This window comes from Coregonus clupeaformis, chromosome 18 (genome assembly GCF_020615455.1).
Source record: "Coregonus clupeaformis isolate EN_2021a chromosome 18, ASM2061545v1, whole genome shotgun sequence".
In the NCBI taxonomy this organism is placed as follows: Eukaryota; Metazoa; Chordata; class Actinopteri; order Salmoniformes; family Salmonidae; genus Coregonus; species Coregonus clupeaformis.
The window spans coordinates 22,003,024-22,030,017 of NC_059209.1; the positions used below are offsets into that span (position 1 = coordinate 22,003,024).

Here is a 26,994-nt window from a genome sequence, read left to right on the forward strand (position 1 = left end):
AAAAGTGGTGCGTGTACAGTATATATATTAACCCCCTTTGCTATGAAGACCCTAAATAATATCTGGTGCAACCAATTACCTTCAGAAGTCACATAATTAGTTAAATAAAGTCTACCTGTGTGCAATCTAAGTGTCACATGCACTCAATATATATATATATATATATATATATATATACACACACCTGTTCTGAAAGGCCCCAGAGTCTGCAACACCACTAAGCAAGTGGCACCATGAAGCCAAGGAGCTCTCCAAAACAGGTCAGGGACAAAGTTGTGGAGAAGTACTGATCAGGGTTGGGTTATAAAAAAATATCCGAAACTTTGAACATCCCATGGAGCACCATTAAATCCATTATAAAATTTTTTAAAGAATATGGCACCACAACAAGCCACTGTACCAATTACAAACCAATAATGATGCAATGTTGCCCTGCCTTTGGCTGAGTTCACAACCTTGTCAGCAGCGATGTTAAGAATCAGCCACAAACATGACTCATGCTGCCATCACGATAACAATAGCAATCCCAAAGTCTGATCACACACACACACACACACACACACACACATACATCCTGCTCATTAGAGGCCAGGCTTAGAGAGAGAGGCTCAGGGGGCCGCTGAGTGACACGGTTAATCAGAGCAGCTCAAACAGGCCTCTGGTCAATACTGAACATGAGACAATACAAGGAATTTACTCATTCACTGTTTTTAAATTAAGGTTAAGTTGAAAGCTTTGAAGTGCATCTCCTTGTTGTTTTACATGCAAAACATGCAGGCTGTTTTAGAATTCCCTCACAACCCACATTCCCACTGGGATAAAGGCCTGTAACTTCCTTTTTGGTCTAGCTGCTGAGTTCCCTTCTGTGTTAACGTTGAGAACCAGATCCTGAAGCCTGGCTTCACCTGTCGAGAGACAGTCATTGTGGAGAACGACGACCCAGGGGGAGTCTTTGAGTTATCCCCCTTCTCCAGAGGACCCTGGTACATCAACATATGTCTGGCACACAGACAGGCATCATGAATGTTGATGCGCATCTGTTTCATCTACTGTGATGCATGTTGAATATTGACCAACCAGGTCATTTTTGCAAACGACCATGTGTTCTCAATGGCTTACCTACATCAATAACAGCAACACTTCTGACCCCTAGTTTGTCCCCTATGGTTTGCCCTGCAACCTTTTCTTTATAGGAGGGTAAGGAGCTGTGTGTCATCAGGGCCCAGGGGCAGCTGCTCATGCCCTCAGGCAACGCAGAGTTCTACGGCGCCGCGGGCATCCTGGAGTTTAAGCCCGGGGAGAGGGAGGTGTAGGTGGCACTGGTGGCATGGCCTGACGGGGTCCCTGAGGTACAGCAACACTGTCTGTCCCCCCTTTATGGCATCATGCATGTATGGCATGGACACTCCTTCCTGACTGTGAGGGTGTCACTGGTCCTACAGTTTCCAGTTTTAAATGCCTTTGAAATTCAAAATCAGTTTGCTGGTTTTTATATTTTATACATCTGTGTTAACCTGTAGAACACAGTGCACAGATTACAGTGTGACAGTCCTGTTAAAGTGCCTGTGTGTGTGTTTGTCTCTGTCTGTGTGTAGCTGTATGAGACGTTCTCGATGGTACTTAGCAGCTACAGCACTCCACCCAGTCGCCTTGGCAACCACTGAGGTCAACATCACGGTGCGGAAGAGTTCGCCCGGTCTGGAGTGTCAGAGGCCATCAACGACAGCAAAGGCTCAGAGTTTCACTCAGGTCCAATGGAGCAGTGGACAAACAGTGTCTAACAACTAGACAGTACTTTAAGACAATATAGTATAAAGAAAGAAAAAAATTTTTTGGGTGAAGCTTGCATTCAATTGCCCCTCCCTGTTGCACACAAAAAGCTTCCATTGCCCCTGTCACAAGGAGATTTATGGCTGATTTAAGATGAAGTCATCAACCCTGTTACTTTATTTGGCACATAAGAGTCATTTTTTTATTTAACCTCTTTTGATGGGAAAAAATAGTTTTTTATTAAGGTGAACATGTGCTCTTTATGGCAGAATGTTAAAATTAGAAGAAAAAAATTATATCACCAAGTTACTTTACTCAAAAGGCACCTAATTGGTGGAACTACCCTGCTATCTTTATCTAAATGCTTGGAAATCAAACTAACAGCATCCCTAATTGCAATATAGTACGATTTGACCATTTGAACATTGACCATATAGGGTAGATAATGTCAATATGCCCTCAAAAATACTCCTCCTTCTAATAATATATCATACAAATTATAATAAATTAGATTTATATAGGATTTTTTTCTAGGACCTAAAATCCCTTTACATAGTTTACTGAGAAGTGAAAAACACTAGTTGCTCATATGATAGTTGACTTGAACTATGGTCATTTAACGTAGGCTAACTAAGGCTTGGACACAACTGATGATACTAGTGTGTAAATACAGCACATATTCCATTTTGGCCCCTGGAAGCATTAAAATAGAAATACTAAATATAAATGACAAACCAATCATGATGCCTTTGGCTGTCTGAGTTCACAACCTTGTCAGCAGCGATGTTAAAAATCAGCCACAAACATGACTCATGCTGCCATCACGATAACAATAGCAATCCCTAAGTCTGATCACACACACACACACACACACCATATAGGACAACAGTTAATAGGAATCCACTTTTTAAATGACCATAGGTAGTGACAACAATTTACAGTGCATTCGGAAAGTATTCAGATCCCCCATTTTGTTACGTTACAGCCTTATTCTAAAAGGATACAATTGTTGTTGTTTTATCAATCTACACACAATACCCCATAATGACAAAGCAAAAACAGGTTTAGAATTGTTTGCAAAATGTATTAAAAACGGAAATAAACCATTTACATAAGTATTCATACACTTTACTCAGTACTTTGTTGAAGCACCTTTGGCAGCGATTACAGCCTTGAGTCTTCTTGGGTATGACGATACAAGCTTGGCACACCTGTATTTGGGGAGTTTCTCTGCAGAACCTCTCAAGTTCTGTCAGGTTGGATGGGAGCGTCGCTGCACAGCTTTCTTCAGGTCTCTCCAGAGATGTTAGATCGGGTTCAAGTCCGGGCTCTGGCTAGGCCACTCAAGGACATTCAGAGACTTGTCTCGAAGCCACTCCTGCATTGTCTTGGCTGTGTGTTTAGGGTCATTGTCCTGTTGGAATGTGAACCTTCGCCCCAGTCTGAGGTCTTGAGCGCCCTGGAGCAGGTTTTCATGAAGGATCTCTCTGTACTTTGCTCCGTTCATCTTGCCATCGATCCTGACTAGTCTCCCAGTCCCTGCCGCTGAAAAACATCCCCACAGCATGATGCTGCCACCACCATGCTTCACCGTAGGGATGGTGCCAGGTTTCCTCCAGACGTGATGCTTGGCATTCAGGCCAAAGAGTTCAATCTTGGTTTCATCAGAACAGAGAATCTTGTTTCTCATGGTCTGAGAGTCTTTAGGTGCCTTTTGGCAAACTCCAAGCGGGCTGTCATGTGCCTTTTACTGAGGAGTGGCTTCCGTCTGGCCACTCTAACATAAAGGCCTGATTGGTGGAGTGCTGCAGAGATGGTTGTCCTCCTGGAAGGTTCTCCCATCTCCACAGAAGAACTTTGGAGCTCTGTCAGCACGACCATCGGGTTCATGGTCACCTCCCTGACCAAGGCCCTTCTCCCCCGTTTGCTCAGTTTGGCTGGGCAAACGAGTCTTGGTGGATCCAAACTTCTTCCATTTAAGAATGATGGTGGCCACGGTGTTCTTTGGGACCTTCAATGCTGCAGACATTTTCTGGTACCCTTCCCCAGATCTGTGCCGACACAATCCTGTCTCGGAGCTCTACGGAGAATTACTTCAACCTCATGGCTTGGTATTTGCTCTGACATGCACTGTCAACTGTGGGACCTTATATAGACAGGTGTGTGCCTTTCCAAATCATGTCCAATCAATTGAATTTACCACAGGTGGACTCAAATCAAGTTGTAGAAACATCAAGGATGATCAATGGAAACAGGATGCACCTGAGCTCAATTTCGAGTCTCATAGCAAAGGGTCTGAATACATATGTAAATAAGGTACTGTTTATCTTTAATACATTTGCACAAAAATAATAATAATAATACAGTTTTCGCCTTTTCATTATGGGGTATTGTGTGTAGATTGATGAGGAAACATTTTTATTTAATCAATTTTCGAATAAGGCTGTAATGTAACAAAATGTGAAAAAAGGGAAGGGGTCTGAATACTTTCCGAATGCACTGTATTTACCTACTTAAGTTGAATGCACTGATTGTATGTTGCTGTGGATAAGAGATACAGTGGGGAAAAAAGTATTTAGTCAGCCACCAATTGTGCAAGTTCTCCCACTTAAAAAGATGAGAGGCCTGTAATTTTCATCATAGGTACACGTCAACTATGACAGACAAAATGAGAAACAAAATTCCAGAAAATAACATTGTATGATTTTTAATGAATTTATTTGCAAATTATGGTGGAAAATAAGTATTTGGTCAATAACAAAAGTTTCTCAATACTTTGTTATATACCCTTTGTTGGCAATGACACATGTCAAACGTTTTCTGTAAGTCTTCACAAGGTTTTCACACACTGTTGCTGGTATTTTGGCCCATTCCTCCATGCAGATCTCCTCTAGAGCAGTGATGTTTTGGGGCTGTCGCTGGGCAACACGGACTTTCAACTCCCTCCAAAGATTTTCTATGGGGTTGAGATCTGGAGACTGGCTAGGCCACTCCAGGACCTTGAAATGCTTCTTACGAAGCCACTCCTTTGTTGCCCGGGCGGTGTGTTTGGGATCATTGTCATGCTGAAAGACCCAGCCACGTTTCATCTTCAATGCCCTTGCTGATGGAAGGAGGTTTTCACTCAAAATCTCACGATACATGGCCCCATTCATTCTTTCCTTTACACGGATCAGTCGTCCTGGTCCCTTTGCAGAAAAACAGCCCCAAAGCATGATGTTTCCACCCCCATGCTTCACAGTAGGTATGGTGTTCTTTGGATGCAACTCAGCATTCTTTGTCCTCCAAACACGACGAGTTGAGTTTTTACCAAAAAGTTATATTTTGGTTTCATCTGACCATATGACATTCTCCCAATCCTCTTCTGGATCATCCAAATGCACTCTAGCAAACTTCAGACGGGCCTGGACACGTCTGGCACTGCAGGATTTGAGTCCCTGGCGGCGTAGTGTGTTACTGATGGTAGGCTTTGTTAATTTGGTCCCAGCTCTCTGCAGGTCATTCACTAGGTCCCCCCGTGTGGTTCTGGGATTTTTGCTCACCGTTCTTGTGATCATTTTGACCCCACGGGGTGAGATCTTGCGTGGAGCCCCAGATCGAGGGAGATTATCAGTGGTCTTGTATGTCTTCCATTTCCTAATAATTGCTCCCACAGTTGATTTCTTCAAACCAAGCTGCTTACCTATTGCAGATTCAGTCTTCCCAGCCTGGTGCAGGTCTACAATTTTGTTTCTGGTGTCCTTTGACAGCTCTTTGGTCTTGGCCATAGTGGAGTTTGGAGTGTGACTGTTTGAGGTTGTGGACACGTGTCTTTTATACTGATAACAAGTTCAAACAGGTGCCATTAATACAGGTAACGAGTGGAGGACAGAGGAGCCTCTTAAAGAAGAAGTTACAGGTCTGTGAGAGCCAGAAATCTTGCTTGTTTGTAGGTGACCAAATACTTATTTTCCACCATAATTTGCAAATAGATTCATTAAAAATCCTACAATGTGATTTTCTGGAGAAAAAAATGCTCAATTTGTCTGTCATAGTTGACATGTACCTATGATGAAAATTACAGGCCTCTCTCATCTTTTTAAGTGGGAGAACTTGCACAATTGGTGGCTGACTAAATACTTTTTCCCCCCACTGTATGTAGGTGATAATGTAGGTTCAATCACTAAGGCAGCCTGAATGGCTTGCTGCTTTAACTTAATCCCGTAAGCATAACATATTCACATTGTTTCCTCTCTATGGGAATTTATATCTGATGTTGATATGCTCATTAACAGCACAACGTCATGTCACTCCTCCTCCTTTACTATCGATTAGCCATGTGCAGAATGTCAGTCACCTATTACCCTATGGCCAATGAGCACAGCTGACTAATGCAACTTTACCACGCTTGCTAAACAACCTATGGGCATACATGTGCAATAATTACCTTGCCCTCTTCTCACCAATGGCAATACATCTTGTGATGTCTTTAAATGAAGACTTACTCTTGTTTCTCTCACTTGAATCTTACAGCAAAAGGTTCACAGCAGACTCTTCCACATAGTCTCTGTTCAGATACATTGACATGCCTTTGCCTATCGTGGCTAATTGTGTAGGCTACCTTCGCTTGCAGTCTGCGATTCGGAGGATTGGCTGGGGTTTTAGGCTATTGCTCTAATTCAATTAGCCTACCTCTCATTTCTCTATCCACCTAGTATTATAGAATCATGGTCGCCTAGCTGATAACTGTAGGCTATTCAAACAAGTGAGAGCATTTGCCCAAATCGATGCATGGCGCGGACCTCCGGACCTTCTTCTATTAAAATTGCCGGGGAAGCTAGCTTTTCCCAGCTCCTGACAAGCGTAGCCTCATTACTGTATCGCATGTCGCTGTCTGCATTTTAATTAACTCAATCATGCTGCCGTGTCTAGTGTCATCCCAGTTGATGTATTTAATATCATTCACTTCATCCATCAGATTCGGATGGATTTATCGTAATGCATGTTTTATGCAGTCTTCATGTTTTTCTTTCGGGATTCATAATCACTATAATTTTTTGACTAAAGAGAAACTATACCTTAGAAAATCCATGAATGTATAATTATTGTGCAATTTATATAGTCTACATTTAGGTTTTTCTTTCATTATTTTAGGCTATCTGGTATTAGTGCATAAGCCTAAACCTTAGGGCTTAACTGTACGCGTGACAAACTGCTTACACAGCCAATCGCCAAATAATGCTTTTGGGAATGGGCAGAAAAAGTGAACATCAATCCACGGATGCAAAAAGGACATTGTCGAAGTTTAATTCAATAAGACAAAATCTGCAAAAGGAGAGTTTAAAATAAAGAGAAGGGAGGGCCAGAAAAGCAATGTTTGGGAAAGATTTGGTGATGTGGTAAAAGAGGATGATAGCAGTGCCGGCTGTGTTATGTGTGATGACTGTGAGGTGCTATTCAAATTCAACAGTCACAAGAAGGGATTTCAAATAGGCCTATGGCATGTCAAGGGAACTGCAGCCTACTGTTTAAATGGGTTAAATGGAAACTGAAATCTGGATATTGACTAACCATTATAACCTACTGTTTTTTGGCAAACTCCAAAGTCCTCTGATAATACTAGTACCGTGCAAATCGACATCCCTGTGTTTTGAGAGAAATGTCTGAGTTTTACAGGTGTTGCTGGCAGTTTGAGCAAGAAAACAATAACTGATTTGATAAACTGAATGAAGTGCTGTGCGTAGCCTATATATTGTAATGACCTGACTAGATCATAAAAGAACAACTGTCCAGACAGAGGATTGAGTTTACGAATGGACGGTTTATTAAACCAACTTTACACAGGCTACTGTTTGGCCGTAGCCCACGCCAAATAAATGAAAGATAACCCACAAGCCAATCGCGACCTTCTCTTGTGAAGCCCAGACGTAAAAGAGAGAGAACAAAGGCTAAACCTGGTCTTAACTTCCAATGCTCCATCCCCCTGCCCAACCCCCCTCCACGCCACTCCGCCAACCGCCAGGATGCCCGGCATCAGAACATTCCAGGCATTCCCGTGATTGGCAGATAGCAGGTTGATTGACATGTCGGACCCGCCGAACACTGGGTACTGGTAGGTACAACACAACCATCTACTAGCCTAACACATAACACACAGCTGTCTGTGCGGGTCGCTACACAGCCCCCCACCACAAAGTCCCTCGTCCCCGAGGGAACAAACAAAGTCTCTGGAAGCGACCCGGAGGTCTCCTTTGCCTGCGTGGCTGTGATGGCCGCAGAGTGCCCCTTTGGGAACCAGGGGATGAAGGCAAGGACATGGGGGACAAGGAAGCGGGCGGGTAATACAGTCCGTGGCTCTGGGGAACCACGCGGTGACACAGGGGGAGTGGGCTGTCTGGAGCCTTGTCTGCGGCACCTGGGGGTGGGTGCCTGGAGAATGTCATTGCCAGAGAGGGGAATTGTGGGGGGTTCCTGGGGTTTGGGGAGAAGAGGCCCCTCTATATGGGGCTAACCTGTCCCGGTGCAGTGTCACCTTTCTCCCCCTGGGAGGAAGCTGCACCCGGTAAACAACCTCCCCTACCCTCTCCAGGACACTGCAGGGTCCCACCCAGTGACTGTCCAACTTGGGGCATCTGCCTTTTTTCCTTAGCGGGCTGTAGACCCAGACCAGCTCCCCAGCCACAAAGTGCCTTCCCGGGTGTGCACGTCATAGTTCCTCTTCTGCCTCACACCTGCATTCAGCAGCTGCTCTCTGGCGAAGGTGTGGGCTGTCTCCAGGCGGTCCTGGAGTCTCCGGGCATACTCCGGCCCCGGGGAAACATGAGGGCTATCCAGGGGCCGACCAAACGCCATCTCCGCAGGGGTACGGATCTCTCTCCCCAGCATGAGGAGGGCAGGCGTGCAGGAGGTGGAGTCTTGGACAGCGGAGCGGCATGCCATGAGGACCATAGGCAGGTGCTTGTCCCAGTCACGCTGGTGTTTGGAAGAGACGATGGCCAGCTGCTGTCCAAGCGTTTTGTTGAAGCGCTCCACAAGGCCATCACTTTGAGGATGGAGAGGAGTAGTGCGGGTCTTGTGCATACCCAGCCTCTCACACATGGTGGCGAACACCCGGGACTCAAAGTTTCTGCCTTGGTCGCTGTGGATGGACTCTGCAGCTCCAAACCTGCTGAACATCCCCGCTGTCAGGGCGTCGACGATGGTCTCTGCCTCCTGGTCAGGCAGAGCATAGGCCTCGGGCCATTTTGTGAAATAGTCCATGGCCGTGAGCACCCAGCGGTTTCCACTGTCTGTGGTGGGGAACGGCCCAACTACATCCACTCCCACCCTCTCCATGGGAGCCCCCACTGGGAACTGTTGGAGCTGAGCATGAGAGCGGCCTGGGGGGCCCTTTCTCGCTGTGCAGTTGTCACAGCGGCGGCAAAGTCTTCCACATCCCTCTTGTGCTGCCCCCAGTAAAAGCCCTGACGGAGGCGGCGCAGTGTTTTTGTGACCCCAAAGTGTCCAGTCCCCACCCCCCATGAGTACTCTGGAGCACAGCCTCCCGCAATGCTTTTGGGACCACCACCTGCCACCTCTCCTCCCCGTAGCTGACTCCTTCCATGCCCGCTGTAACACGCCATCAGCCAGCCGCAGTTGCTCAAACTTTGACCACAACCCTTTGGTCGCAAGTGAGAGCGCTGTCACCTCTTCCCATGGTGGCCTCACCTGCGCCTCTACCCACTGTAGCACTGGCTGTAGGTCTGTGTCCCGTCCCTGCTGCTGCCCCCATTCAGCCACGTCGACAGTCTGCAGCTCACAGCAGACAGGCCCGCTCGCCCGACACACTGTGGCACAGACCCCCTCCTCTGCACACAGCTCTCTCTCCCGTCCCTCTCTCCGTTCACAGTGGCGGCAGCCGTCTGCAGTACAGGGCCGACGGGACATGGCGTCGGCGTTGGAGTGGCGTGCCCCTGCCCTGTGCACCACCGTGAAGTCATACGGCTGAAGCTCCTCCAACCAGCGTGCCACCTGCCCCTCTGGCTCTCTGAAAGACATGAGCCACTGGAGAGCAGAGTGGTCAGTCCTTACAGTAAAGGGCAGACCACCCAGGTAGTACTTGAAGTGTTTGACGGAAGCCACAACAGCCAAGAGCTCCCGCCGGGTGACACAGTAGCGGCGCTCATGTTTGTCAAATGTTTTGCTGAAGTACGCCACCGCTCTCTCCCCCTCTGGCCCCACCTGGGCCAGCACCCCACCCATGCCCACATTGCTCGCGTCTGTGTCCAGGATAAAGGGCAATGTGAGGTCAGGGGGCGAGCACGGGGGCCTCGATCAGTGCACGTTTGAGGGTGTTGAACGCCTCCTCACACTCCACTGTCCAAGTGAAAGCCTTGTCCTTCGGCAGCAGGCGGTTCAGTGGAGCAGCAACGCTTGAGAAGCCCCGTACAAACCTCCTGTAGTACGAGGCCAGGCCCAGGAAGCTCTTCAGCTGACGCTGGTCGGTGGGGGTGGGCCAGTCTCTGACAGCCGCTACCTTGTCCTCCATGGTGCTGATCCCCTCCTTCCCCACTCGGTGGCCCAAGAAGGACACCTCTCTCCTCATGAAGTGGCACTTCTCGGGGTGGAGCTTCAGACCTGCGGCAGCCACCCTCTCCAGCACACACCGTAGCGCCCCCAGGGCTGACTGGAAGGAGCTGCCATGGGCCAGGATGTCATCGAGGTATACCAGACACTGCTGTCGGGGGATGCCATCCAGCACCCTGTCCATCAAACGCTCAAAAGTAGCTGGAGCGTTGCACAGGCCAAAGCACAGGACCTTGAACTGCCAGTGTCCTCTGTTAGTGGAGAACGCAGTTTTGGCTCTGGCCTCTGGGGAGAGGGGCACCTGCCAGTAGCCACTGCGGAGGTCTAGTGAGGAGAACCAGGAGGACCCCCTAACCAGGTCCAGCGATTCATCGATACGTGGTATGGGGTATGAGTCCTTCCTGGTTACCTCATTCAGCCGCCTGTAGTCCGCACAGAACCTCAGCTTGCCCCCCTTCTTCGGAACCATGACGACTGGCGCTGCCCAGGGGCTGTCTGAGGGCTCAATGAAGTCTGCCCGCTGCATCTCCAACACAGCCTTGTCTGCCGCCTCCTGGCGTGCCAGCGGGATACGGCGGGGACGCATCTTGATAGGTCGAGCATCACCTGTGTCGATCTCATTCTGCACCAGATGAGTCTGACCCACCTCTTCCTCACTCAGCGCAAAGCGGTCTCTGAATTCAAACAGCAACTGCCTCAACCGTTCCTGCTGCTCGGGGTCAAGACCAACACAGTTCCTCCCCCATATCTCCCTTACTGCAGACAGTGTCCTCTCCCCTCCCATCTGGGGTAGCTGGGCTGGGGGGGGCGTGGCCCGGGCTCACAGAGGACTGTGTCGTGGAGGTAGCTGGGGGAATGTAACGCAACGCCGTGGGTGACAGGGGGCTGGGGAAAAGTCACACCCAGATGTGGGGGAGGGGGGCAGCCATGAGTCTCTGCTGCTTTAACTGTTGGAGTAAAGGGTTTGTTGGGTTGAGTGAATGTGACATTAGGGGCCATGGTGACCTCCGGCCCTCCCTGGAAGCTCAGTGTGCCCCTATTTAGGTCTAACTGGCAGCCTGTGCTCCTAAGAAAGTCCAACCCCAGGATACAAGGGTCCTGCACAGCCGCCACCCACACAGGATGACGCACAGTCCTGCCCCCTACTGTCAGAGTCATTATTCCCTTCCCTTTCATGGGTGCCAGCTCACCTGTGACTGTGCGGAGCTGCACAGTTGTAGGCTCACACTGAGTCCAACCTGGCACAATATCTGGCCTCACCAGGGTTACTGTGGACCCAGTGTCCACCAGGGCGGAGCAGGGCACCCCCCTCCACAGTGACAGGGACATGACAAAAGTCCCCAACACAGGTCCGGCCCACCACAACAACAGGCTCCATCCGCTTGCCCTCGTCTGCTTCTGGGGGAAGTGGAGCCTTGCTTCCCCGTCTGTGCCGGTGGGCTCCTCCTGAAGAAGATGGTGGTTGGGATAGAAAGCCAGGGGTCCGCACTACCCGGTCTATGCGGACCCCGAGCCGTTTCCCTGAGCTCTGGGGGACATGGGGCAATCTCGGCGCAGATGGCCTGGCTGGCCACAACCCCAGCAGACCCTGGGACCAGGGCGTGTGTTTCGTGCCGCCTGTAGCGACACAGCACGAATGAGTTCTGTCATTTCAGCCACCCATGCAGGCTTTTCCGGCTCCGGGCTGCTCTGCCCCCCAGCTCGTTAGAGGGTCTGTCTCCCTGCACCCCCACCAAAGCCCCAGCTGAAGCCCCAGCCCACACCAGCTCCCTCTCCAAAGCCATCTCCAAGGCTACCTGCAATGACTCAGGATGAGCCAGCTGGGTCTGTATGCGCAGCTCCGTAGGAGAGAGCGCCTGTATGAACTGGTCCCGTGCTAGCTCGCTCTGCACTGAGGGGGGCATGTGAGCATATGCCCGCCGAGAGAGGCTCTCAATGTCATTAGCTAGCACCCGTAGAGGCTCTCCAGGCTGCCCGCGTCTATTACTCAGTTCGGAGCGCAGTAGCCCGGGCTGTACACACTGTCCATAGCGCCTCCTCAGTGCTCCCACTAAAGCACCATAATCACGTCTGTCCTCGGGGCTAATCAATATCAAACAGGCCAGAGCTTCATCCGTGAGGCATAAAGCCAACTGCAGTGCCCTATCTTCATCCGACCACCCCCTAAAATGAGCTAACAGTTCAAACTGAGCATGAAAAGATTCCCAATCCGCCTTACCGGAATACTTCGGGGTCTTAACGGATACGGACGCAGCCGGGAACTGGGCGCCGCCATGTTTGTTTACATCCTGAGCCCCAGATTCCTCGTCCCGCCGCGTCGACGTCACCCCTTCGGTCCGCCCACCAGAATCCGCGCGAAACACAGTCGACGAAGCACTCATGCCCGCTTCAGCCGCCATCACTCTAACGTCCTCCCTCAAGCGGCCTCTGGGCTCCGATGCCCTGGCGATCTCCTCAGCCAGAACCCCCGACGTCCATGCACACGCACCTCCTTGGCCATAATCGTCCCCTACCTCCACCTTCACTTTCGGATTCCCTCGAAGCATCTTCAACCCACGTTCTCACCTACGGTAGCTAGCCACAGACGTCAGCTAGCTAGCTGGCTAACTTTTATCAACGTTTTTACTTCTGACACCAATGTAATGACCTGACTAGATCATAAAAGAACAACTGTCCAGACAGAGGATTGAGTTTACGAATGGACGGTTTATTAAACCAACTTTACACAGGCTACTGTTTGGCCGTAGCCCACGCCAAATAAATGAAAGATAACCCACAAGCCAATCGCGACCTTCTCTTGTGAAGCCCAGACGTAAAAGAGAGAGAACAAAGGCTAAACCTGGTCTTAACTTCCAATGCTCCATCCCCCTGCCCAACCCCCCTCCACGCCACTCCGCCAACCGCCAGGATGCCCGGCATCAGAACATTCCAGGCATTCCCGTGATTGGCAGATAGCAGGTTGATTGACATGTCGGACCCCGCGAACACTGGGTACTGGTAGGTACAACACAACCATCTACTAGCCTAACACATAACACACAGCTGTCTGTGCGGGTCGCTACAATATGAAGGGCCTACATGTATCAACTTTCACATTGAATGCTTTTGTTTATACGTTTTGTGCGAATGAATTGAACATTGCCAAACGCGTCATAAAAAAAGATTGCGCCTATTTAATGCAACCCTTGCTGTTTATAGATCACAGAGCAGCATACACCTGAGCTAAACGTTTGGAACAAGTTCACTTTCTCATCCATAGCCTAAAAACACACATCAAGTGCAAGTTAGCTATTAAGCTCACATCTGAAGGATGGGGGGCATTTAGGACGTCTTCTACAGCGGATCGCTAAAATATCCTAATGATTATGATCACACTTCCTCAATTCAAATATTATGGCGACAACACCAAAGATGGTTTTGTATTGTTTAGAAACTTGGGAACCAAGCACGAGTTATCAGTGTAGCCTGTAATCACCTGGACTTGTTTAAATATCTTCACACCTAGAAAAAAACCTCCAGGCTTCTGTCATAACTGTCAATAAGAAAATATATATATATATATATATTTTTAAAGGGGCAGTTTGGAAAAAGCGTATCCCGTCTGTATCGTCCTCTGGAATAATGGACATTCTGGGGTAATAAATACACAACCAACGTTCTCTAGTAATACTAGTCCCATGCGAATAGGGCTATAGCCTTAATAATAACTCCTGCAGAATTAAGCATTTCTTGCAGCAAAATGATACACCAAATGTAGGAAAAATTTTTACATGGGAACAGAAGTGGAGAAATATGATTTCTTTATGCATCTTGAGAGAATGCAATACTCAGTTAGCTAAGATCTGTAGAGGTGCTGTCTTCATCATAAAAGCTGATAGTATTTCAACCACATAAAATATGCATCGAAGCCGAACTGAAATCTTATCAGCAACACGTTGGGTCGTTTTTCACAGCTTTCTTTTTCCTTACAACTGGTCAAACTGATGTCATTTGGACATTTTGCTCCGCGAAAGTTGACAGAAAACTTTACCGATGTCAACCAGATTGAAGAATTCATTGTATCAATCTATTACATTATTCTGTTGAGCAAGGGTTTATTTAGTCTTCTAGTGCAACATATGATGACAAAAGAGAAGCTACATGTATCTAATTATAGACAAGTTGACTAACAAATAGCCTACCAAAATGTCAGAAATTATAAGCAGAAACATACAGTATCTAAAATCAGGCATAACAAAATCCTGTACCCCCTGTCAAATTTTTTTTTTGTTGCAGTCTTTGACTGTAGCCTATGGTGCATTTTCTATATTTGCGAGTTAGGGTTGGGTGCGGGCCTCAGATTTTCATTTTAACACATATAGGTCGGGCGGTTGCAGATGGGTTTTAGCAATTGCGGGCGGGTGCAGGTGAACAAACAGCTGACCCGCGCACCACTAGTCTACACGTAATGCATAGGCCTAGTGATTATATTATCGCTCTCTATCGGCTATCGTGCCTGTGCAAATCAAATAATATGTTATTGTCATACGCACAGGATAGCCTACATGTGGTGTCGGCCTGCAGTTCAATGATGTGGTTACTGGTGGAAATCTTATTTACTCATGGGGCTACGTCTATTTTACCATGTCTTGTTGATCGAGTACGAATCTAGCTCACATGTGCAGTCTTTTCGTGATTGGTTTCAGGCTGGTTAGGCCCAGGTCTATTCTCCCTCCCGCTTAATGCGCTGTGCTCTTTTCTCTCTCCTCTCTAGTGCTCTCTCCTTTCTATTTTATTCTATTTAGAATGTATGGAACGCCATTAACACCAGTGTTCCTTTCCATGATCGTGTCGTGCTGGCCCGTGGGAACGCCCGCTGGTCTACGCAGGCCTAGTGTGTCGCGCTGATCACCGCTTATTGGCTGCATGGAGTGGACTTGAACTCAAGAGCAGTTTGTCGAACAGCCTGCAATCATGGATCGGTATTGTATAGCTATCAGTGGCAACATCTAGCCTATCCTAAAGGCCTGTAGGCATAATCATCCAGATTTTACATTGTAATGTTGGCCTACATGCATAGGTCTAATTGTAGCCTTATTCACAGTGGTGCTTTGCAAGATCACTGTTATTTTATCAAATAATCTTTCAGTGGGGAATATTTCATTAATGCTTCATGAGCTTAGTATGCCTCCTACTGCCTATTTTCTCATCACTATAGGCATTTTCATTAATTGCTGTCAACAAAGTGTTTATCCGAGCGATTAACCGACATTTCTGTCATTTTTAAAAAACTTTAATTGACCCGTTTATTTCTCTAGAGATAAATCAGATCAAGCCCGAACTGTGCGATGTAGTAGGGAGTTGTAGTTTCCAACAGGTCAATATTTGACATTGTTTAGCGCAGACAACGTGGTCATTAACTACAATGACCATAACCCCTATAGTCTCCAGCCCTCCCAGTAGCAAACCAAGTGGCAGGGCTGTCATTGACTGGAATATATTAATTAAGGATTGTGGCTGTGAGCTGCAGTTTGTTGCCTGCTAGAGTTCATGCTTGTTGTCTAATAACATTGTTTATCGTTACAGGTGGTGCTTCAGCTTTCAAAGGACCAGGCTACAGTGAGGGAAAAAAGTATTTGATTCCCTGCTGATTTTGTACGTTTGCCCACTGACAAAGAAATGATCAGTCTATAATTTTAACGGTAGGTTTATTTTAACAGTGAGAGACAGAATAACAACAGTGAGGGAAATAAGTATTTGACCCCTCTGCAAAACATGACTTAGTACTTGGTGGCAAAACCCTTGTTGGCAATCACAGAGGTCAGACGTTTCTTGTAGTTGGCCACCAGGTTTGCACACATCTCAGGACGGATTTTGTTCCACTCCTCTTTGCAGATCTTCTCCAAGTCATTAAGGTTTCGAGGCTGACGTTTGACAACTCGAACATTCAGCTACCTCCACAGATTTTCTATGGGATTAAGGTCTGGAGACTGGCTAGGCCACTCCAGGACCTTAATGTGCTGCTTCTTGAGCCACTCCTTTGTTGCCTTGGCCGTGTGTTTTGGGTCATTGTCATGCTGGAATACCCATCCACGACCCATTTTCAATGCCCTGGCTGAGGGAAGGGGGTTCTCACCCAAGATTTGGCCGTACATGGCCCCGTCCATCGTCTCTTTGATGCGGTGAAGTTGTCCTGTCCCCTTAGCAGAAAAACACCCCCAAAGCATAATGTTTCCACCTCCATGTTTGACGGTGGGGATGGTGTTCTTGGGGTCATAGGCAGCATTCCTCCTCCTCCAAACATGGCGAGTTGAGTTGATGCCAAAGAGCTCAATTTTGGTCTCATCTGACCACAACACTTTCACCCAGTTCTCCTCTGAATCATTCAGATGTTCATTGGCAAACTTCAGACGGCCCTGTATATGTGCTTTCTTGAGCAGTGGGACCTTGTGGCCGCTGCAGGATTTCAGTCCTTCACGGCATAGTGTGTTACCAATTGTTTTCTTGGTGACTATGGTCCCAGCTGCCTTGAGATCATTGACAAGATCCTCCCTTGTAGTTCTGGGCTGATTCCTCACCGTTCTCATGATCATGGCAACTCCACGAGGTGAGATCTTGCATGGAGTCCCAGGCAGAGGGAGATTGACAGTTATCATACTTCTGTGATCATAGCTTATTGGTTGTCGTGCAGTCATGCCACTGATAACTTATGTACGCAAGTTGGGCCTGGCGCAACCTCTATCACAAGCTCTCGTCACTAAACGGGTTACCGCTGAACATCATGTCTCGTCTTTGAAGCACAGTCTCATAGTTAATAGCCAAAGCAGTTGCAGCACAAGGCGTACTTCCTTCCATATCTGGGGCCAGTGCTTCAAGCTTCAAGATTACTTGAGCACTCATTCAACTAATTTGGATTTTCAGGACTCTATTTAGTTGATTATTATGTCAAATCTTATCTTCATTTGGAAGTATTGCGTGCCCTAGTACTTTCATTTTCAAAAGGGTGAGTTAACATCAGGATCATGCTAATTCATAGCTATTCTCTTCAATGTTGCATTATTATTAACTTTCTCAGCGTCTTAAAGTTACATTTACATCAGAATTAGTATAACTGGATAACTTGGCCCCACGTACAGCTTATTTCATCACTCTCCTATGTGTTCTTATTACATGCGCACTAAGAACCCTAATCGCATCCTACCAAACTAACAACGGCTGGTCCTACAGTCACCACTTTGTTGCAATTTTATTAAAGCGCAACTGAAGGCAATAAACAACTTCTCTGGTAGAAAACAGCCTGTGTGCCATCCATATTAGTCAGACATTTCTGTCAGAAACAGATAATCTTGAAATGTGCCTGGACGCTCTCTGATCGCATTATGCGTTAGACAGTTTGTCATTTGAGTCAGGGTTTCACTACGGATGCTTTCCACCCATGTACTTTTGGGAGATTTTCAGGTTTAGTATTTTGCAGGCCATTTCCCTTACATTGGTAAATCTAGAGCGGGGCCTCAACTCATAGGCCTAGCGACGGCGTCACGTCACACACAAGGCTAATCACAATAACTCAAGCCACTATTACATCTTGTTGCCTATTGTCTAGTTGTCATCTCAGCCCTATTTATATTATATCAGCACGATTCCTTTCCTTGTAATATGCTCGCTGATGCCTTATTCCTGGTTTCCTATGGTTTTCTTTGTGGTGAGTTTACAACTTCCCCTGTGTCTTCTGTTCCTTCTCGCTATGTATGTTTTGCTGTTCAGGTTTCCACCCTACTAGTTATTGCCTTATTCTTAAGAAATCTAACGTGTTTGGTTGCACTTTTTATAGCTGGCATTAACACTCAATTCAGAATTTCTATAACTTCTCGCTCGACTGCTCTCTGCTCCACATCATTCGCTGTTTCTCACCCCACCTAACTTCCTTCATCCAATTCCAACTCTCTACTGCATACAACAGTGTACTCATCCTCCTCTACGTTACACTGGCCATTCTTTTAGAATTTGGTCGCAACCACAGCAGCCATGGAAGGTGTAGGCCAGAATTCCCCAACTGGCGCCCGCGGGGCTGGAATTTTGGCCCGCTGGTGATTTTATTTCCCCCCTCCAAAAAAAGTATATTATTTATTTTTATTGTTCAACATAAGACTGTAAAAACACCAGCAAATCAGCTCCAAGTGATTTTAATTTTGGAAATCTGTTCCAACGTATTCCCACACATAAGAGAGATATACTGTATGCGATCGTATACAAATGTAATCAAGGTTTGAAATGATTATGCTTTAGTCAAATGTTATATCTGTTTGGGCTTCTTGCGGTCAATTTGCAGTCTACAAATGATTTGTAATTCTGCTCTGGCCCCCTGACCATCCGCTCAAGAAAAAAATGTTGGCCTGCGGCTGAATCTAGTTGATGATCCCTGGTATAGACTATGCATCCTCACTCTCCAGCAACTACCGTAGGTTGAATGGTTATCCTCTGCCTACCTTTCATACGTTAGGATCAATTAATCAGCGTTCATAGTGGCTCCACGGTACCTAAAATTATAGTTATTCATAGCTAGTCATTTCATGTGAATTATAATTAGTCATGCATATAGAGTTGGTCATTGATTATTGCTTCATTCATATCATTCTCATTCCATAGCCACAGTTGGTGATTATCCAATTACAAACGTTTGTAATTATTAAAATAGTAAATGAAAAGGTGGTTATTCACTATTACATATTCTCAAATGTAACAATGCTAGGCATTCTGCAGGTCTGCATTGACATGTGTCCCTATCTCCTCGCATTATATAATGTGTGGTTGGATTCTACGTACAAGCAGACGTAGCATTCGGTCGGTTTCTACGTAGAAGTAGATGCAGCATTTCAAACTAACACATCAGCAGATGTAAGATTCTGGCGCTCAGCAGGCCATGCAGCATCATAATTCATTGATCTATTCAAATCACATTACGACATTCATGGTTAGGTTCTACGTACATCTACGTAGCATTTGGTTAGGTTCTATGTACAAGCAGACCTGCATTTCATCTAAACACATCAGCAGATGTTCAATTCTGGCACTCAGCACGCTATGCATTCACTGTACAATTAATTTGATACTTTTCATTACAGCATCATTTCACTTTTGTTTCATTCTTTGCATGGATCTCTTTTCCATATAATTAATATATTTGTTTCCAATTTCTAGATCCAATCGTTGCTTGAGACGTGTCCAATCTCCCTGGTTAAAATGTTGCATGGTTTGTCCCTTTTCCCTGGTGAGTAACTCACATTCTTTTGGGGGTGTTTCGATGCCAGCTGCCCCGCACAGGGCTACCAGCATCACAACATCTGACTCCGAGGATCATCCCTCGGAGACGAGGCCTGTATTTTAATTTTTGTTGACGGTATTTTATGTTTTTGAATAATAAAAGTTCTACATTGTCTTTATGAGTAGTAAGTGACCCTAGGGTGGTGACACATTCTACAGGATTTCAATGGGTCTTTCTACATTCTGATTGTTTTATACTGTTCAATTAATCTTCAACAACAAATACATTTCAGCATTTGCATCAATTTCCTGCACTCATTTGAGATCATTTCCACACTGCCACATAGGGCTGCACGATATGGGCAAAAAATCCAGGTCTAAATGTTGCAATTGCGATATGACTTGCGATTTATATCAAAACACTTGAACTGTTAGAATCATGGAAAATGAATTAATATTCTGATTCTATACTTAGAAGATAGTGGGCACTTTGAATAAAGTGTTGTTTGACATGACAATGAATTAAAAATGCCATGGAGGAGTTATGTGACAGGGTAATAGGAACCAAAGTGTTGGTCAGTGTTTCCTAGGGGACCCTATAATCTTTGGCTACATTAAATGTTCTCTCTTAGCTACTTCATGTAGGGAACATATTCATGCTTCACCTATTCCTCTGATTTAGAAGATACTGTTGCACAAACAACATGCTGATTTAGGCCTACACAATCACTGGTATCAGGCTGTATAGCTAGCTACGTCTGCTCTGACTCAGTACATTTATTAGCCAGCTAGCTAGCTAGCGATCAGCATTAGCGGCTAACACGGCTTAGCCACCACTTGCTAAGAAAAGACAAACTAGCTGTTTGCAGAAACAAACTAAGTGTAATTATAGAACGCTTGTGGATTTATATTAAGAAGCAAAGTTGAAACAGCATCGTAGTCATCAACATTGTTGCATGTGCTGCATTGACCAGGCAGACTGAACGCAAGTGTCTCGTGGTCGAGCAACAACAAATGCGCTCCTTGAGTGACAGGGGGCGGGGCAAGTTCTGTGTGGAAAGCGGCATGAAGCGAGATGGCTCCAGTAGCGGAGTAAACTATAAAAATTGACATTACACACGGCATACCACATTTAACAAACCAAAACATTCAAATACCATTATAGAAGGTAAAGCAAAAACCCAAACCAGTACATGTTTAATACCGGTATATAGTAAAATACGGTATACTGCCCAGTCCTAGGCACAGCGGGAATTTATATCTGATGTTGATATGCTCATCAACAGCACAACGTCATGTCACTCCTCCTCCTTACCCACATGTAGAATGTCAGGTATTGTGTGTAGATTGATGAGGGGAAAAAACAATTTAAATCAATTTTAGAATAAGGCTGTAACGTAATAAAATGTGGAAAAAGTCAAGGGGTCTGAATACTTTCCGAATGCAATGTATGCATCTGTTGGGCCTCAGGATCTCGTCATGGCATCTCTGTTCATTCAAATTGCCATCAATAAAATGCAATTATGTTCGTTGTCTGTAGCTTATGCCGACCCGTACCATAACCCCATCGCAACCATGGCGCACTCTGTTCACAACATTGACATCAGCAAACTGCTCGCCCACACAACACCATACACGTGGTCTGTGGTTGGGAGGCTGGTTGGAAGTACTGCCATATTCTCTAACGACGTTGAATGCAGCTTATGGTAGAGACATTTATATTCAATTATCTGGCAAAAACTCTGGTGGACATTCATGCAGTCAGCATGCACGCTCCCTCAAAACTTGAGACATCTGTGGCATTGTGTTGTTTGACAAAACTGCACATTTTAGAATGGCCTTTTATTGTCCCCAGCACAAGGTGCACCTGTGTAATGATGATCATGCTGTTTAATCTGCTTCTTGATATGCCACACCTGTCAGGTGGATGGATTATCTTGGCAAAGAAGAAATATCACTAACAGGGATGTAAACAAAATGAGAGAAATAAGCTTTTTGTGCATATGGAACATTTCTGGGATCATTTATTTCAGCTCATGAAACATGGGACCAACACTTTACATGTTACGATTATATTTTTGTTCAGTGTAAAACATATTTCTTTAGAACATCACCTTATCAAGCTCAGTTTGCTTCCTCTATTAATCGTCTATTATTTATGGTTTACCAACATGCTATGAATACTAACTGTAAGTCGCTCTGGATAAGAGCGTCAGCTAAATGACGTAAATGTAAATGTAAATGAATACATTAAGCTTTAATAATGCTATGTGTATGTAGCTATAATGTCTTGTTCATTGATGATGTGCTTATAGATGTGTAATGCATGCATGTGTTAATGTGAATCTTTACCGCAAAACAAAATCAAACCACTGAAATACAATGGGGCACAGCAAATGTGCATTCATTGGTTGGTTGGCAGCTAAAATAAATGTGCAATCTGGGGGGCACGTCACTTCTCTCAAGCCTTACTGGTTCTATCCCACCATCAGTCAGAATCTGGATCCCATCCAGCCATCACATAATCTAACTGGTGAGCTGTATTAGCAGACGACCTGCAGGTTTCTATGGCGACGGCATGTGTCACTCTGTTGCCTCAGTCCCCACCAGCTATCTGAGAGATACTGTAGCTGGTGGGGACTGAGGCAACAATGACAGAGAACGTCAACAAGCCCATTCATCAATGAGAAAAACAGATGACTGGTATTATGCATGATCATTGGCTCGCATTTCCCTTCATCAGCATAGGAAACAGTTCGGTGGAGGGATACGGACTGTGTTTCATTTCATAATTCCATAAAAATAAATATGTAGGCCCCTTGAAACTGTGTATATTATTATAGTTCCCAAAAAGTTTAACTTTCAACCTTATGCACTTTTAACGCTAGAGTACTCTTGTCTTCCATTTCTCTTGTATGACATTTAGGCTAAATCTATTTGGTGCCCCCTATGAGCAGTAATACTTTTGACAGCTAATAGGTGCCTTGTTTATTGCCCAAAGGACAAGATCACTTCCATGCACAATATGAATCTTTACAGTCGCGTTCCGCAAGGGCTGGTGTCATTAGATGAAGCATACAGTACGTTCTCTATCAAGTATCACTATATATCTCTGCAGTCACAGTGAGGATAACATCTCATCAAACCTGGCAACCCTCCACTACCGCATAAGGGGGCTTGGATAGAGTAGATTTACACAGTCTTCCCATTAACTCATGCTATACAGCCACAATCAGAAGAGCCCATACATCATTCCCCATCGGCTGTTACAGTGTAAAACAACTAGCACAATTATGTAAGACAAGCTGTTGGCTAAAATCAGATGTCCAGAACTGCAGTTATACTGCAAAACTACTGTTGTAAAAAAAACTAAGGTTATTTTGGAAGCAGTATTTTCAATATACTGCAGTTATACTGCACTCTGACTGCAATCGCTTTTCATAAGGGAAGGACCTTGTAAGGCCTTACAAAGATTTCCCTTCCTACTGTCAGTCTCATTCGCTAAATATGGACAGTTTGAACACAGCATTTCATAATCACAAGTAGATGCATTGCTGGACACAATGTTTCCAAATGTTACTCATGACGGGTTTCTATGGCGACAGCACGTGCCTCAGTCTCCACCAGCTATCTCGGAGAGATAGACCGTCAACAAGCCCATTTATCAATGAGAAAAATACAGATGACGAATTATGCATGATCATTGGTTCACATTTCACTTCAACGCAAAAACGTGTTCACAGATTTTATATGACAGAAAATGGTTGTAAGTGGCTAAAATAATCTGTTGACAGTTCCTACTGTGCATTATTTGAGTGAATGACTCATATACCAAAATCAAATGCTGAGAAGTGACAGACTTGAGACAAGATGAATTCAGCTGTTTCATTCACATCGAAATTACTTGGCAAGCATACTTCCAAAGTTGTGGCAAAATGGCTTAAGGACAACAAAGTCAAGGTATTGGAGTGGCCATCACAAAGCCCTACAAACCTGACTCAGTTACACCAGCTCTGTCAGGAGGAATGGGCCAAAATTCACCCAACTTGACCCAAGTTAAACAATTTAAAAAGGCAATGCTACCATATACTAATTGAGTGTATCTAAACGTCTGACCCACTGGGAATGTGATGAAAGAAATAAAAGCTGAAATAATAAATCTACTATTATTCTGACATTTCACATTTCTAAAATAAAGTGGTTATCCTAACTGAGCTAAGACAGGATTAAATGTCAGGAATTGTGAAAAACTGAGTTTAAATGTATTTGGCTAAGGTGTATGTAAACTTCCGACTTCAACTGTATATGATATATTCGTTGTGACCTTGCTGAAACCTTATCCTAAGTAAGAAGCCAGGCAAAAAAAAGGTGACTGATACAGAAAAGCAAATGAAAGGTGAGCTGTTGCCCGCTGTGCCCTACTCCTCCTCTCTCCTTATGTAAACACAGGTGTGTGTGATGTGTGTCGGAGAGGGGGAGGGAGAGAGAGGGAAAGCGAGAGAGCACCCAGATACGTCCAGTATAGGCTTTTCGCATGCTTCCTTCACTGAACCCCACAAGCATAATGTTCTTGCCTAAACCCAGGTAGACATTGTACAAAGTGGCATGTAGCCAGTTGGAGAGGGAGAGCATTCAAGCATTCACTGCCACGTCATCAGACAAGCCGTATCCAAGCTAACACAGGGGAGAAAGAATGAATGAATACAAATAGAGGGTAGAGTACATGTGTACAACACATAATGTCCAGGTGAACATTCACAATCTTATCCAGACGCGTGCTGCACATAGATCCCATTTGTGGGTGGTATCCTTAGGTTTGGCAGCTTGCTAGTTGTTATTTTTATTTGCTACTTGGTAAAAGGTTAGCTGATGCAGCGGTAACACTTTTAATTAAGGTCTCTTAATAAAACACTGATAAAGAGGTTATTTCCCATGTATTAATCATTGTTCCTACATTTGTAAATGTCAATAAGCAATCTCTAAATAGTCATTTATGCATTTATAAATAATATTTTAATTAATCTGCCTTTTTCATCAGCATGCTAGGCTAGCTAATGCTAAAGCGTCCGGCAACAACTCACCCCAACGCTAGGTGTCGATTTTCATGGAATCCAATTGGCTGCTTTAGCATCAGCTAGCCTAGCAAACATATTTGCTTATTTTTTTTCTTTAAGCAATGGCTTTTTTCTGGCCACTCTTCCATAAAGCCCAGTTCTGTGGCGTGTATGGCTTAAAGTGGTCCTATGGACAGATACCCCAATCTCCGCTGTGGAGCTTTGCAGCTCCTTCAGGGTTATCTTTGGTCTCTTTTTTTGCCTCTGATTAATGCCCTCCTTGCCTGGTCCGTAAGTTTTGGTGGGCGGCCCTCTCTTGGCAGGTTTGTTGTGGTGCCATATTCTTTCCATTTTTTTATAATGGATTTTAAATGGTGCTCCGTGGGCTGTTCAATGCATCTGATATTTTTTTATAACCCAACCCTGATCTGTACTTCTCCACAACTTTGTCCCTGACCTGTTTGGAGAGCTCCTTGGTCTTCATGGTGCCGCTTGCTTAGTGGTGTTGCAGACTCTGGGGCTTTTCAGAACAGGTGTATATATACACACTGAGATCATGTGACAGATCATGTGACACTTAGATTGCACACAGGTGGACTTTAACTAATTATGTGACTTCTGAAGGTAATTGGTTGCACCAGATCTTATTTAGGGGCTTCATAGCAAAGGGGGTGAATAAATATGCACGCACCACTTTTCCGTGATTTATTTTTTAGAATTTTTTGAAACAAGTAATTTTTTTCATTTCACTTCACCAATTTGGACTATATAGTGTATGTCCATTACATGAAATCCAAATAAAAATCTATTTAAATTACAGGTTGTAATGCAACAAAATAGGAAAAACGCCAAGGGGGATGAATACTTTTGCAAGGCACTGTATAATGCTGTATCACTTGTTAACTTAACGCATGTATGAGCCCTTATTATTAAAGTGATAATCACTTTTTTGCAGTTTAAGCTTATTTTAGACTTCTCTAGGGTGTTGCTCTTTCTTCCATTTTTACATTTCCAGAATATCTTGGCTAGACATTTTTGAAGAAAGTAGTAATACTAGTAAACACAGATCGTATCAGTTAGCGGTGCATTCAAAACCATGGGTAAAGAGCTCTGTGTTTACAAAACTGTTTGGGAGGTTGAGAAATAAACTAAAACTTCCACACACAAAAAATGCACTATACCTTTAAGATTACCTGCATTTCTATGCAACAACACTTCAATTTAACATACCTATAGCTTATTTAGTTAGTATCATAATTATATGCCAGTAAAACAGAGGGTGGCTTAAGAGTCTTGCTTGACTGCATTCTAACGCATTTTACTTGTTGACGTTAAGTAAAGTGTTAACAATAAATGGGTTTAACAACAGCCAATTTCTCTTTTATGTTTTACAGTCTAGCTTACACACCAACTACAAAAAAGCATTATGTTTAAAAACCCATATCAGTTTGGGACAATCTGTTGATGAAGGCTCAAATAATAATGAACCTATAAACTACAGTTCCATGATTTAGGCTAGAGTTCCATTATTATTTATAGACCAGTACTATATAGCATACCCTAAACCCCTAATTAAACACTTAATTATTTCTAAGAATATGGTTGACTTTAAAATAGATATTACACCTTGTCCCAATGTTCATCTTATTTGCAATGATGGATAGCAAATACACGAGTGGATGTAGTGCTGTTTTACAAGCTATTAAAGTATGTAGGCTAATCTGTGCTCACCAAATGAACATGTGAATAGTTACTGTAAAAGTAAATGACTGAACAAAAAACGAACATAGCCAATCTACTCAGGGCGGGCCTATTTTAGCAATGTCGGAAGTTTACTCATAACCAAAGAGTTTGTTTTTCTGATTCGATAATTGTTGCAGGCTGTCAGGTAACACCCACCTCCTTCTTGACCGTGCACAGTAGCCTCTGACGCATCTCTGCTTCTAAAACATATCAGAAAGGGTGTCATGTCATTTATTTGACAATACATTACGTCTACATCTTCAGTACATGATAGATACATCATTTGGTTATGTTTTAAACGCTCATGGTTTCTCTCACCTGACATTGCTGCTTCTGTTGTTGCTGTTGTTGTTGTTGTTGTTGTTGTTGTTGGCATGAAATTTAGTCTCCTTTGCGTTGCTCCTTCACACTGATCCCATCAGCCGTATGTGGTTATATGGAGCCAGAGAGCTAGTCAGCGCTCGAGCCTTTACGCACACCTCTTAAAGCTACAGCAATCTCTAAATTCGATTCTTCCTCCTCAGTCTATAGACTCTTCCCAGAAACGCGAAATAAAACTGCTACATGTGAAGAATAAAGTGACTATTTTATACGTTTGCCGAGATTTTTTACATTTTACTTCTGTATTGTCTAATGACAGTAC

At 44.8% G+C, this 26,994-nt stretch overlaps 1 protein-coding gene across 2 annotated transcripts in view; it reads right to left on the reverse strand.

Moving 5' to 3' along the window:
• The window catches only part of LOC121550252 (small G protein signaling modulator 1-like), a 101,432-nt gene extending 74,669 nt beyond the window's left edge, over positions 1-26,763 (reverse strand). For both annotated transcript variants that reach the window (XM_045226801.1, XM_041862429.2), the window contains exons 1-2: positions 26,670-26,763; positions 26,508-26,551 (exon numbers count right to left, since the gene is read on the reverse strand). In XM_045226801.1, the coding sequence (XP_045082736.1) occupies positions 26,508-26,551; positions 26,670-26,727 (102 nt within the window). In that variant the 5' untranslated portion in view covers positions 26,728-26,763. The remainder of the gene's footprint in view (positions 1-26,507; positions 26,552-26,669) is intronic.
• Between the last annotated feature and the right edge of the window lie 231 nt (positions 26,764-26,994).